General features: G+C 41.7%; 1 protein-coding gene across 1 annotated transcript; it reads right to left on the reverse strand.

Moving 5' to 3' along the window:
* On the reverse strand, positions 1-13,472 carry rpgra (retinitis pigmentosa GTPase regulator a). The gene is made up of 15 exons (XM_037790137.1): positions 13,122-13,472; positions 11,908-12,033; positions 11,724-11,816; positions 11,013-11,075; positions 10,741-10,899; positions 9,910-10,059; positions 9,661-9,819; positions 9,274-9,433; positions 8,999-9,119; positions 8,581-8,772; positions 6,879-7,401; positions 6,684-6,775; positions 2,263-4,926; positions 1,464-2,208; positions 1-953 (listed from the first exon to the last, which is right to left on the reverse strand). Exons 1-15 carry the CDS (start codon positions 13,150-13,152, stop codon positions 754-756), a joined length of 5,478 nt encoding a protein of 1,825 aa, XP_037646065.1. The 5' UTR covers positions 13,153-13,472; the 3' UTR covers positions 1-753.
* Between the last annotated feature and the right edge of the window lie 1,165 nt (positions 13,473-14,637).

The raw sequence follows: 14,637 nt of genomic DNA on the forward strand, positions 1-14,637 counted from the left end.
TACAAATGAATACATTTATGAGACCATGAAGAGAGTACAATGAGGGGGAGTCTTGAGGAGTACTACTGCAAATGTGGAAAAGGGTTGCATAAAACCTTTAGTGGCTCTAGAGGAAGCTGTGTGAAGTCTGATAAATTGCCTCAAGTGATGTCACTTGAGTGTGCTTCAGGTTTGATCTGGAGGTGAGGAGTTAGAAAGAAGGGAGCTGTAGCCCACTCCTCATCTCTGCTTGAGGCTAGCGGCTTTAGGCTACATTAGCCACAGGGCCGGCTCCAGCCCTTTTGGTGCCCTAGGCGATATTCGGATTTGGTATTGTTTTCTTTTCTTATTTTTCAAGAGGGCGACCAGCGTCCCCCAGAAGGTGGCGCCCTAGTCGACCGCCTATATGGCCTATGCCTTAAGCTGGCCCTGATTAGCCGCTACTAGCATAACACACCTGAATTGCTGCCATCAGGAGCCGTGTCTAAAAGGTAACCTCGCAAAAACTAATTTGTGACACATTTTTAAAAATGAATGTCTTTAGTAGGAATAAATGAGCTTGGGGCTGAGTGCCACAGACAAAGTCAGGAAGTGGTTAAGTATTGAGGGAGAGACTAATGAATTGTTGGTTTCGGTCTTTTAATGATTTGTTGACAATAAGAGAACTATACCGACAGCTGTCTGACTCACAGTGAGCAGGTCTAACTGTACTGAACGGCCCTCGTGGTGCTGAGTCCTTTCAGTTCAACACTATTTTATAGTTAAACATGAACCTCATTGCAGGTCGAGGTACTGAGGCAGAACATCGTTCCAGAACTGCTTAGAGTCGGCTTCTGTCTTCTCTCTTGCAGCGATCTTCTTCGTCCTCGGTGCTGGTTTAGGTGTTTCTTTCTGTTGTTTGTCTTTTGTGTCAGGAGAACTGACTGGCAACTTCTGTACGTTTTTTGTTGTTGATTTTACCTCCTCCTCCTCCTCTTCTTCTTCCTCCTCCACTTTTGTATTTCCCTCTTTTTCTTTCTCACCTTCCTCCCTTTTAGCATGTTTCTTACCATGTTTGATGTTTACAGCCTTTCCTTTTTCCTCACTCTCCTCCTCTTCTCCCTCCTCTTCCTCTTCTTCACTAGCTTCTTCCTCACTCTCCTCATCTTCATCTTCCTCAGAATCACCACCTTTCTTTCCTCCAGGTTGTTCCTGTTTTGTTTCTTCTCTCTGTTTATTGAGTCTTGTCTCTGTTTTTGGTTTAATCTTTGTTTCATTCTCCTCTTCCTCCTCTTCCTCATCCCCTTCCTCCTCACCTTCACTCTCTTGCTCCTCTGCAACCTCTTCCTCACCCTCGCCCTCTTCCTCCTCTGTAACCTCCTCCTTACTCTCTTCTTCCTCACCCTCTTCTTCCTCCTCCTCCTCCTGCTCCTCTGTAACCCCCTCCTTACTCTCTTCTTCCTCACCCTCTTCTTCTTCCTCCTCCTCTGTTAGGTCCTCCTTACTCTCTTCTTCCTCCTCTTCTTCTTCCTCCTCCTCCTGCTCCTCTGTAACCCCCTCCTTACTCTCTTCTTCCTCACCCTCTTCTTCTTCCTCCACCTCTGTTAGGTCCTCCTTACTCTCTTCTTCCTCATCCTCTTCTTCTTCCTCCTCCTCCTCTGTAAGGTCCTCCTTACTCTCTTCTTCCTCCTCCTCTGTAACCTCCTCTTTACTCTCTTCTTCCTCCTCCTCTGTAACCTCCTCCTTACTCTCTTCTTCCTCCTCCTCTGTAACCTCCTCCTTACTCTCTTCTTCCTCCTCCTCTGTAACCTCCTCCTTACTCTCTTCTTCCTCCTCCTCCTCTGTAAGGTCCTCCTTACTCTCTTCTTCCTCATCCTCTTCTTCTTCCTCCTCCTCCTCTGTAAGGTCCTCCTTACTCTCTTCTTCCTCCTCCTCTGTAACCTCCTCCTTACTCTCTTCTTCCTCCTCACCATCTTCTTCCTCCTCTGTAACCTCCTTACTCTCTTCTTCCTCCTCCTCTGTAACCTCCTCCTTACTCTCTTCTTCCTCCTCTGTAACCTCCTTACTCTCTTCTTCCTCCTCCTCTGTAACCTCCTCCTTACTCTCTTCTTCCTCCTCTGTAACCTCCTTACTCTCTTCTTCCTCCTCCTCTGTAACCTCCCCCTTACTCTCTTCTTCCTCCTCCTCTGTAACCTCCCCCTTACTCTCTTCTTCCTCCTCCTCTGTAACCTCCTCCTTACTCTCTTCTTCCTCCTCCTCTGTAACCTCCCCCTTACTCTCTTCTTCCTCCTCACCATCTTCTTCCTCCTCTGTAACCTCCTTACTCTCTTCTTCCTCCTCCTCATTTCCCTCTTCTTCCTCCTCCTCGCCCTCTTCTTCTTCCTCCTCCTTTCCTTCCTCTTCCTCCTCTGCAGTCTCTTCCTCAGCTTCCCCTTCATCTAAAGATACCTCTTCCTCACCCTCTTCCTCCTCCTCATTTTCTTTATCACGCTTTTCATCTTGCTCTTCTCTGTCTTCATCAGGATCACCATCTTCCTCTTCCTCCTCGTCATTTTCAACACTCGCTTCATCCTGTTTCTCATCTTCCTCCCCTTCACTCTTACCCGTTTCTTCATCTTCTTCTGAGTCTGTCTCCTCCTCCTTACTTTCGATGGAATCTTTTTGGTCCTCAGTTTCACCCTCTTCCTCACCAACCTCATTTTCTTCTTCTTCTTCGTTTTCTTCCTCAGAATCAGACTCTGCAGTGTCACCTCCGTCTCTGTCCTCCTCCTCTGACTCTTTGCTCTTGCTGCTCCCCGACTCTTCACCACTTTCATCTTCTTCATCCTCACTCACAGTACTTTCTTCCTCTTTTTTTTTATTCTCTTCTTCAGTGGATTCTTCACTTCCCTCCTCCCCTGCTGCCTCACTGCTTTCTTCTTCCTCCTCTTCCGCCTCTGTAACATCACTCTTCTCACTTCCTTCATCCTCTTCCTCACTGCTGGAGCCTGTTTCCTCCTCCTCATCTTCCTCTGCAGTTTCATTATCTTGCTCTTCCTCACCAGAAACACTCAGCTTTTCCTCCTCTAAGACATCAACACTACTCTCACTTCCCTCCTCCACATCGCTTCCACTCTCTTCATCTCCTTCGTCTTCCACATCGCTTCCACTCTCTTCATCTTCCTTCTTTTCCTCATCTTCAGTATGTTTTTCTTCTCCCTCATGATCGTTGTAGGTTTTCTCATCTTCTCCGAGTTCTTGCTGGAAAGTTTCCACATCTGTGCCCCTGTTCTTACCCTCTGTTTGTGAAAAGTCTTCATCCCCGTCACTCTTCACCACCCCCTGTTGTGACTGAGGGGTACCATGACTTTCTTCTTCTTGAACTACATTCTTCTTGACCTGAACATCTTTCTTCGTGCTTTCTTCTGGTGGATTTGACGCTTCTGTTGAAGAAAAATGTGTCGAGGAAAAAGAAGGCTGCAAAACTGCACTCTGTTTTGTGAATTGTGTCACTCGCCTGGGTGTTTTGGGTGGTGTAGAGGTAACTGTATCAGACTGAGAAGCCCCTATGCTTGTCACTGCCTCACTAAGGACCCCCATAGCTGCACCTGCTATCCCCACAGCAGGAAGGAGTAAGGCTGCGGTACTGAGGATCTCCCCCCACCTTGGCTTTTCTTCAGTCAGGCTCTGAGTGTCCTCCATGCTTGTTCCAGAAACGAGCAGATCCTTATCAACAGGTTCGGGGCCTTGCAGGGATTTGGCACCGCTGACGGAAACCACCTCTGTTCTGTGAGTGCTTTGTGAGGAAATGGGGTTACACAGCACTTCAATAGGTGTATCCTGTTGTGATAACAGCGGGCTGGAAGATTCTGTCTGCTTACTCCTTGGCTTGGCCCTCGTATTATCTTCAGAGTCAGCTTCTCCTTTAACTCTTATTTCATTTCCGTCTTCTCCCCCTGGTTTTGTTTTTGCCTTCAGTTTAGATTCTTTTGCCTTCTTTTTATCTTCACCGCCGTCATCTCTAGGTATCTTCTGCTTATCTGCAGTTCTACCTCCCATTTTTTGAGCTGTGTTTAATTCATTTTCCACAACTCTTCCTTTGCTTTTAACGGGAGTATTTCCTGCACATTTACTTTGTCTTTTGACTGGTGTGGATTTGACTTCCTGCGGTGTCCCTTTAATTTTCACTGGTGTCGATTTAACACTTTGGGATTTCTTAGTATCAACCTGAGCAGGTGTGTTTCCTTTTCTCACTAGTGATGATTTTACATCCAGTGCTTTATTTTGACCTTTTCCCAGTACAGATTCAACCTTGTGCAAATCTTTTGTTGGAGTTGATTTGACTCGCTGCGTCTCCCGTTGCATCTGCACTTCATCAGGTTTGACGTCAGTGGTCTCACTCTGGATTTCTGAATCTCTTTCTACGGATGACGAACTTACACTTTGGACAGATATGCTGCTTGTTTCATTTCCTGTAGTGACCTTAATAACAGGAGATGTCTTGTCCAAAGCTGAAGATTTATGTTCCTCCTTTTTTGGTGTCTCTATCAAGTTTTTCTTAAACGGGCTGGCTTTCGTATCCTCTTTGTTTATATTCATTTCTTTAATATTTCTCTGTCTCCTGTCATTTCTCTTCAATTCAGTCAGTCTCTGCTGCGCTTCAGTCAGTGTCTTCCTGACAGATTGTGGACTTTTTGGGCTCGATGCTGGTGATTTCAAATGCGAGGGTTCCTTTCGAGCTTGTTCGTCTTCATGAGTTTTGATTTTAAGAGACTGCTTGGTGATGTTCTCTTTGCCTTTAGATGTGACTTTTTTGGATGTGTTTTTTAGACTCTTTGAGCTCCTCGGTGGAGACACTTCTTTCTTTAAAGAGCCTTTCAGGAGCGCTGTGGGTGAGGCCTTGAGAGAATTATGTCCTGCCTTTCCATTGACCTCAAACAACTGTGCCTCTTTCATAGTTCTTCTAAGAGCTCGACCTTTCTTCTTTTCCTATAATAAATCACAGAGAAAATACAGATTTAGTCAGATGTAAAAATAAAAATAAAACTGGCAGAAAAAGATCATATGCCTGATAATTTTGTGTTATGAAAAAGGAAAGTTGAACAAGCACAGAAGCCGACCTGCAATCAACATGACTTCATGTGTAGTTGTGGCATTTGATGTTTTATGTGTTTTACTGCCAAAAGCATGTCAGCTCTAGTTTCAGGAAGCGGTTTCTTGTTCAATAACACACTAGGATAACACTAGAAACAAAACAGATATGTTTCAGTAGATTTTGTAGGCGTAGATGGATTAAAATATTCTGACTATAATAACAAATATGCATCAGTATGTTGGCAACAATTCTTAAGATAATATATTGCCAGTATAAAGTATATTTTGGATGTCATCATCATGTACAAATACATTTTGGTAAATTTTTGTACAATGTAATTGGAAACGTCATAAACATCATTTAAAGAGCATAAGGAAAAATTATATCTTTTCTTTGCAGTATGTGCATGGTGGGCACACATGATGTTGATGACCGATTAGTCATCAACAAATCTGACATCAGGTTTAATTACAGATATGGGAGGGAGGTCAAGGAAACCATGGTGACGATTGAGAGAAAATTAGAGGAATCCTTATTTTCCCATCTGCACTGCTGATGAACAGACGGTGGTTAACTGGGGGTCAGTTGGTAGTGATGTGAAAACAGACATTTGCTCACAGCAGCACATCTTTTAAATGCACGTTCAATAACTGTGGTGCATCTCTTTAGAGATATTCATCTCTGTCACACATTAAAACCCACACATGTCAGAGCACAAGTAACTAAGATTACTAAAGTAATGTACTCAAGTAAAATATTGAGGTACTTGTACTTTACTTGAGTATTTAATTTTTCTGCTAATTCATGCTAATTTCTTGACACCTTAAGTTACTAGTTATACTAAGATTTCACTTTCAAAACATAAACAGTTTGTAAAATATGATGCGTTTTTCAGCACACAAGATCAGTACTTATACTTAAGTAGGATTTTGAAAGCTTTTACTTGTAATGAAGTATTTTTATAGTATGGTATTACCACTTTTATTTAAGTAAAGGCTCTGAATATTTCTACCACTACAGACACAAGCCCATTAAACATTACGACTAAGGCAGGTACGGGTTACTGAGCACCACATGTTGCACTATGACACACAACAACACAGGAGACCATCACAGCTTGCTTCATCACTGGCTGTGGAAACACTGATGAGACGTGGCAAAATTCCTGCAAACTTTTCCAAAGCATTACATGTATATGTGTGTGTGTGTGTGTGTGTGTGTATCTGAGTGAGTGTTTGAAACTGGAGCCCAAACACATTTGTGTATTGGCAGAAGAAGTCCTAATCTCTGAATCTGCTTTGAGGGGATTCATTACACACATTCTTGGAAAAAAAGAAAATGAATGTGAAAAATTAAGAAGCCAAAACACTGAATTCAATGTCATATTTCATCTCAGTGTTATACCAAATGGAAAATGTCTCCACAGACACACATACACATACGGTATGCATGCTGAGCTATGCACATTTCCTGGAAAAGTCAGTGAGTGTTCAACATAGCTGCTTCCTGCCCTGGAGTGCACATAATCTAGACCACAACCAAGAAGCCTAAAGAGGAAAATAAACTGACTCAACTGACTGTGTTTATGACTTTGTGGACAATATATATTGTATTTCTCTTCTCTATCAAAGTCAAGCCAAACTCTTCTCACCATATTTGGCAAAAAGTCAGAGTCGACTCCTTTCTCAGAGATATTCTCCTCCACATCTTCTATGACAATTTGTCTCTGAACATTTTCTTCCTCTGAAAAAACAAACAAACAAACAGACAATGACTGGATTAATTTAACAGCTGTGAGTATGTAATGCAAGTTCAATCATAGGTTAAAATTATAGGTTTAAAATACCTGTTTGTGGCGAGGCAGGATGCTCTTCCTCACTGAGATGTTTATTGGAAACATCACTGGAGGGTCTAGTGGGGCTGCAGGGCTCTTTAGGTGGTAGAGGAGATTCTTCAATTAAGGCCTTTTTAGCGGTTGACACTCTGTACAGTCTTTTTTTCGCAGCCCTTTTAGGAGATACTGGGGTGTTCTGTTCAGTTATAGACTTTGGCGATAGTAAGGGAGAAGGCAGCTCTTTGGATTTAGACTTAGAGGAAGCAGTGGTAGAGGATTTATTCTGAAAGGTGTTCGACGATTGAGAACGTGGGCTCGATGGCTTAGAGGATAACACTGGAGATCTGGGAAAGAGTGGTGGGCTTAGTATTACTTCTGATTGTGGTTTCGGGGATGATGCAGGGGTAGTAAAGTCCTTTGAGGGCGTTTTATGGGTTGGGATATTTCTGGACGTTTGCCAGGAGGGGTTGAGGAAGTCAGAACTTAGACGTGGGAGGTTGTGAGACATCTCTTCAAACAGCTCCACAGAGCTTCCCTGAAAGACAAGAGAGGAAAAACAGCAAAAACATTACTGAGTTTGAACCACATCTAGTTTTTTAGCAGCACTGCAGCACAGCTACAACTTGGTGTAGCACTGCCCCCTACTGGAGATAAACTGTGATAACAATTATCTAAAACTGAGACAACAAACTTTTCCAGGGTTTCTGCAGGGTTCACAAAGTTAAATTAAATACTTTTTTTCATCAATCTTTGTGTGATGGTGGCTTTAAAAGGTGGGTGGACTCAGGTCTGGCTACCAATCAATTAATGCAAAGAGATTGTTTGCAATCTTCTGCACAGCTACAGCAATGCTTTGTGTTGCCTTCGAAAGACCTGTTTAGATACTTTCAAATAAGGCATTACGTAATGACTCACAGCCAATGGGAAGCAATTAAGGGACCTCCGACAGGCGTGGAACGGTACTTTATTAAAATGACAAATATAAATAATTTGCAGGAAAGAAAGCATATATCCAATACTTATAAAACGTTACAATTAGATGATTCAGGAGATGTCTCTTTAAGAAAAATGGGACCTGGAAGCTTATGTGATAATTAAGGATGAAGAATGGGAGGAAAGTCACTTAAGTGGGATTAATATCGCCTATGTGGAGAGAGTTTGGAAAGATAAGGTTAGGCATTTTAGACAGTCAAAAGAATGATAATTGATTCATCATTGGGGGTTTGGACTGTTGGATGAACAAAACAAGACAATTTGAAGACGTCACCTTGTGCTCTAGGATGACGTGATAGGCATTTCTCACTATTTTCAGATTTTTTTTGTTTCTTTTGTGGTGTGTAATCAATTAATCGATTGTGTAATCAATTAATCTAGAAAATAATCAACAAATGAATGGATAATGGAAATAATTGTTAGTTGAAACCCTAGTACATTTAAATCATTGCTAAAATTGCCCATTATGAGACGATGAACTTCATAGACACTGTAGCTAGCAGTACTGACAGTGTTTACTACAGGTTTGATGGTGCTGGCTGGAGCTCCACAAAAAAAGATGAAACAGACTCCTTTACACACAATCTATTGCAGCAATTCCACTTCTATTTTATAGGTGTGTAACACATCTACTAATGGTTGAAATAAAGGACTTTCGTTTTAGAGGTCTTGTAAAACCTGATTTAGTCTTGAAAGGAAGTGCCAAGGTGAAGGTTCTCACTTTTTGTCTGTGGCGAGCTCGAGCAGAGAGGGCCAAGAGTGGATCAATCAAAGCGCCCAGCTGAAGGATTTCTGTGTAACTTGGCTCCAGAAAGTTCTCTGTGATTGTGACATCATTCTCTGGCACCACTTCTTGGCTCTCTGGTGGTCTGGGTGCAGCCAGTACCAGCATGTGGTTACCACCGCAGGACACCTAAACGTAACGAGAACACGTGGATGCAATGTAGTTTATCACAGTGTGTTTCCTCTCAATCTGCAGTCACACGGGAAATACCACTTAAGAAGTAGACTAGAGTTATAGAGCGTTTTAAACCAAAGAGTTTGGGTGTTTAGTGTTTTGCTAAAGGGCATGTGACAAACACACAAGTGGAGCTGAGGATGACATGACCACCCTGAGCAATTTCATCACATTCACTTACTGATTGAACATTGCACTTAAAAAAACGTGTGCAGAGTGTCGGGCTGAACTGGTTGATGAAGTTCTCCTCCCCTAAACCCAGTTTCCCATGACGACCATCACCAAATGTGTACAGGAGTCCGCTGTCTGTGGAAGGGGAAGACAAATGTATTAGATCAAGTTTGAAAGTGTAATCGCTTGACATTTATTTTAGATGATTAGAAATACAGACAAAGGCAAACAGGCAGTACTATGTTTAACACTATAATGATGACTAGAATGAACTTCAGAGATTACTTACTTGTCATCACAGCGGTGTGCTTTTCTCCACAGGCGATATGTTTGATGCTGCTGTTACTAAAGTGCTCCAGTGGTTTTGGCAAATCAACTTCAAACAGAAATGTCCCGTGGCCCAGCTGACCGTACTGACCTCTACCAAACGTGTACACGTTCTCCTCTGGCAAAGCAAAGCAGACACAATGAAATTGAAACTAACTAACTAACTATCTGCTTACATGTTAAAGTAAAGGTGATACAAATTAAATAAAAAGGTCTGTCTGCATAATGAGTACTTGTACTGATAATGTACTTTTATTTAAGTAAAACTGTAAATGCAGGACTTTTACTTGTAATGGAGTATTTTCACACAGTGGTATTGTATATGTGTCTGTACTGTTGACCTACCTGTGAGTGCCACAGTGTGTTCCCCTCCACAGCACACCTGGGTGACACGACCCAGAATCCCTTGCACCCGCTGAGGGACTCTGTGATTGGCCAGCTGCTCCACCTGGAGACCAAGCCTTCCATTCGCACTCTCGCCAAACGTGTAAAGATCTCCATCCACTAAAACAAACACAGCATTGGCATCTGAGAGTTGGTTAAATGAACATTCAAACAGTATCTTGTGCTGTGTTTGGTTGGACTGTGTTGTACCTGTGACAAATGCTGAGTGGTGGTACCCACAGGAGACCCAAAGCACCGCCTCCCCAACATCCACCTCTGTGGGTTCTGCTGCAAACCCCTCGTCCCCTAAACCAATCTGACCCACGGCGTTGGCTCCCCACATCCACAGCCTCCCGTCCTCTACCAACACACACACACACACACAAAGTGTAGAAAATCAAACATCACATGCACATACCGTTTGGACCTTGGCCATAACATGTCAGCTAACGGTAGGTTGACTAGGTGTCCCACTTTATGAGGGACGGTACAGCATTTTTATCCCTTGTCCCACATCCCACATATTGAGACGAAGTCCCACATTTTCATTGGCTCTACTTTTCAGAAGTCAAATCACTGCAGGACAGACTGCGAGTCAACTAGCTTGTGACAGCAAAGTCACAAGATATACAGAGGCGGAATATGATGAAAACTACCACAAATAAAAGGAAGAGCAACAAAGACTGTGAAACTACTAATAATTATTTATAATCCGGTGGAAGGCGATTCAGTTATTTTTCAATTTCACACAAGGGGAATACGACATGAAGCAAAAGTTCATGTGAGTCTCACAAGAAACGTGCGGCTCAAAAAGAGATGTGCCAATCTATGGATGCATTCGGGCAAAGCATAGAGATGTTACAAGATAAGGGCAGAATAGAAATGTTTATTATTTAAGTTAGATAGACATTATATCAAAATTGTAGACTACCTCTCAGCCTTGGTAACGTGTCCCACACAAACATACTCTTTGTCCCACATTTGATTTGTTGGTCACCCTAGCTAACGGAGACACTTATTATTACTTGTCACTGTTCGAACCTGTTAAGGCAGCTGAGGTGTTGCATCCTGCAGACAGCATTTTGATTGGTGCATGGTCACAGAAGGGATGAAGCAGGTGGAAAGATGTAGTGTTGTTGCAGTGGCCCATACCAAGCTGCCCCTCATGGTTACTGCCAGCCACATACACACTACCCCGCCCTAAAAATATACAAAACCTGAATTAAATACAGCCAAATCTGGGCACTACCTGTTCTGTCTGTAAGGAAACATCTGTCATATCAAATTATCATATCATTTGATCATCATCTCACATGTGCAGACGATTGTGTGATCTCTCCCACAAGCCACAAGCTTCACCTTCTCAGACTTTAAGGCTGAAAGAAAACATAACAATATATCAAAATCAGTTGATCAATTGATTAATCTGTTGAAAGAACTTTCATCAGCAACTATGTTGATAATCTATTAATTGTTTAATTAATATTCTCTGGTTTCAGCTTCTCAATTGTGATGATTTTCAGCTCTTCTTTATCTATTGTGATCGAAAACTGGATATCTTTGGGTTTTGGAGTGTTGGTCAGACAAAGACAGTGGTGAAAGAAGTACTTTTATTGAAGTAAAAGTAGCAATACCACAGTGTAGAAATATTGTGTTATGATCCGCAAAGTAACTAAAGTTATTATATAAATGTAGTGGAGTAAAATATATATATAATATAATATAAAATAGTACAATATTTACCTCTGAATTGCGGCGAAGTTGAAGTACAAAGTAGCAGAAAATGGAAATATTCAAGTAAAGTACCTCCAAATTATACTTAAGCACAATAGCTTACTTGTCTAAATGTACTTAGTTACTTTTCACCACTTGAAAAAACAAGCAACTTGAAGATGTCAGCAAGGGCTTTTTCACTGTTTTCTGACATTTTATAGACCAAGTGATTAAAAGATTATTCGAGAAAATAATTTATAATCAACAATGAACATTATTATTATTTCCTGTTTTTGTGTAAAGTAACTCACCTTTCACGGAGGCAGGTTTCCTGGCAGCAGGCTTAAATCCACGCCCCAGTTGGCCCCAAGCATTACCACCAAACATGAGTAGCCTGCCATTTTCTGCAGACATAAAGGATCATTGAATTATACAAATGTTTAGTGTTGAACACATTCATTATTCACGATTAAAATGTGCATAGATTGTCTATACCTGTGACAACAGCAGTGTGCTCTCCACCACAAGATAGGTGCACTGGCTGGTCATTCTTCAACCAGAATGTACTAGGTACATTGTCAGCAAAGCTGCTCTTTCCAAATGTGAAGATGGCTCCTGTTTCTGAGGACAAATGTTTGAATCATCTTTTAAACAGCCTTTAATAGGAAACACTAGATAGATAGATAGATAGATAGATAGATAGATAGATAGATAGTAACTTTATTGATCCCGAGGGAAATTCAAGTTTCCAGCATCACAGTTCAATAGTGCAAAACATGTTTTCAATTTCAGTCACGTATGCATTTTTACTCAAGTAATATATTTAATTTATTTATTTTACTGGAGTAGACTAGGTAAAGGATCTGAATACTTCCTCCACCACTGCTAGCAAGATGTTGTTTTTGTCCATCATAAGTCTGTCCGTCTGTGTTTGGCATATCTTTTCATAAATATATTCCCCATGAATATAATTTTTCAATTGTAAGACCTTAGACTGGAACTCTCTTCTTTTTTATACCTCTGTAAAAAAAATATATATATATATATATATATATATATATACAGTATATATATATATGATAGATAGATAGAAAGATAGATAGATAGATAGATAGATAGATAGTAACTTTATTGATCCCGAGGGAAATTCAAGTTTCCAGCATCACAGTTCCATAGTGCAAAACATGTTAGTAAAAAGGCAGTAAAAAAGTTAGTAGTACAAAGTACAAAAAAATATACCAGATATAAAAATACAAGGAGATGAAGAAAACTGTTAAAACTGAATATAGTGCAGGGTAACAGCTGTGATACACGACTATTAAAAAAGTGAATACAGTGCAGAAGAGACTGTTAAAAATGAGTATAGAGCAGAAGAGACTGTTAAAAATGAGTATAGAGCAGGGTTACTCCCGTAGCTCAGTCTATTAAAGTGCACTGTGTGCATTTTAATAGACTTTAATAGACTTGCATTAGTCTGTCCTGCAGACTAATGCAACACTAACTTACTGTTGTCTAACTTAACACCGGCTAAATCCCAACCTGCTGTCACATCTCAAGCCATTTAAGTAGCAGCCTGACAGAAATAGCAACAGGTCAACCACACATAGTTATATATAACAGTTAGTAGAATGGGCAGGTTAAGTATACCATTCATAAAGATAAGTGTTATTATATATATATACTGGTTAATGTGTAGAAAGTTCTCTCACCGGGTATGTCCACATCGTCCTGTCCCGTCATCTCCACTGCTCACCTCCTCACCTCCTCACCTGAGCACCCTGTGGAGGCTCAGTGCTGGATCAGTGACGTCAGGGAGGGCAGGAGCAGGCTAACGGTAGCTAACTAGTTAGCATTAGCTATTCTTGGGCTAACCATTGAAGTAAAGTTAGTCTTAGGTGAGGAATATCAATATAATTATTTTAAATGTATGTAGCTAATTATTTAACGCCAAACGTAACATAACAGACTAAAGAAAAACTAAATATGGTTTCAAGTTATCCATATTGAAGGTTAACCGTTAAAAACACATCAAATGTAACGGCTACATCTGTGGCCGAATAACACGTGTATCAATCCGCCTAATTGGTAACGTTATAGAGCCCGAGTAGTGATGCGGTCACTAGTGATGTGTCGTCGCGAACGAGCCTGCTCTAAGAGCCGGCTCTAATGGTTCGTGTCCACAGGGGCGTTTTTTTAACGCGAGGGGACGCGACGCTTCCCAACATTGGACGCTTGGTGGGCTGTCCTAGACACAAGGCTGTCCACACCTGTTTGGACGAACGCTTTCCCTCCGTGGGCTGCTGCTCCCAGCTTTCAAACCGGAAACAGTATGGAGGCTGGTTTGGAAACTTTCTTCTCTTATTTCACAAAAACAGTTCACCGAAATGTGTTTCTGTAAACATTTGAGGCGAGAAATAATCCATACAGTTGCTAAATCTGTCTTTATTTTGGATCAACAATGTTTATTTTAAAAGATTCTCGGGAGTTTTGAGAGGTGGACGCGTCGCGTTGCGTCACGTCGGACGCCCGTGATTTGCATAAAGTACACTAGCCCTCAACTTTATGCAAATGAGGAGCGGGCGTTGTGATGCTCCGTTTCTCGAATCGCGACGCCACGCTACCAGAATGCATTGCACGGCTGCTTACATAGACAATGAATGGGAAGCGTGGAAAGCACGGAGGCTGTGGACATGTACCATAAGAGCCGGCTCTTTTAAGTGAACGATAAGAGCTGGCTCCCGTCCGAGAGCCGTTTTTTCTTTTCTTTTTTCTTTAATTAATTCAAGGCAGAATGATAGGATGATCTTCTCCGTGCCACGGGCACTCCATCACTGACTGTGACTGAATGTTGTGTTAATGATGTCCATGCGACTAATCAGGTGATCACAGACAAGGATCATACCATCAAGCAGGGAGGGGCGGGGGTGCACGGCACGCTGACGGTCTACAGGTACAGAGCAGGAGGGAGAGGAGGAGAGAAAGAGAGAGAGGAGTGTAGTGCGCGGAAACGAAGCACCATGTAAAATTACGGTATTCTGGAAATTATAAGGTTTAGTATAATTATATTGAATAATTTAAGTGATATATGTGCACACATACTAATCATAGGTCAAAACAGCGCTAAATTTGGCTGAATATAAAAGGCAGAAGTGGAAATAATGAAGAGCCGTTTGGGAGCCGAAAGAGCCGGCTCTTCTTGGTGAGCTGAGCCAAATGATCTGGCTC

The sequence above is a fragment of the Sebastes umbrosus genome, chromosome 13, assembly GCF_015220745.1.
Source record: "Sebastes umbrosus isolate fSebUmb1 chromosome 13, fSebUmb1.pri, whole genome shotgun sequence".
Lineage (NCBI taxonomy): Eukaryota > Metazoa > Chordata > Actinopteri > Perciformes > Sebastidae > Sebastes > Sebastes umbrosus.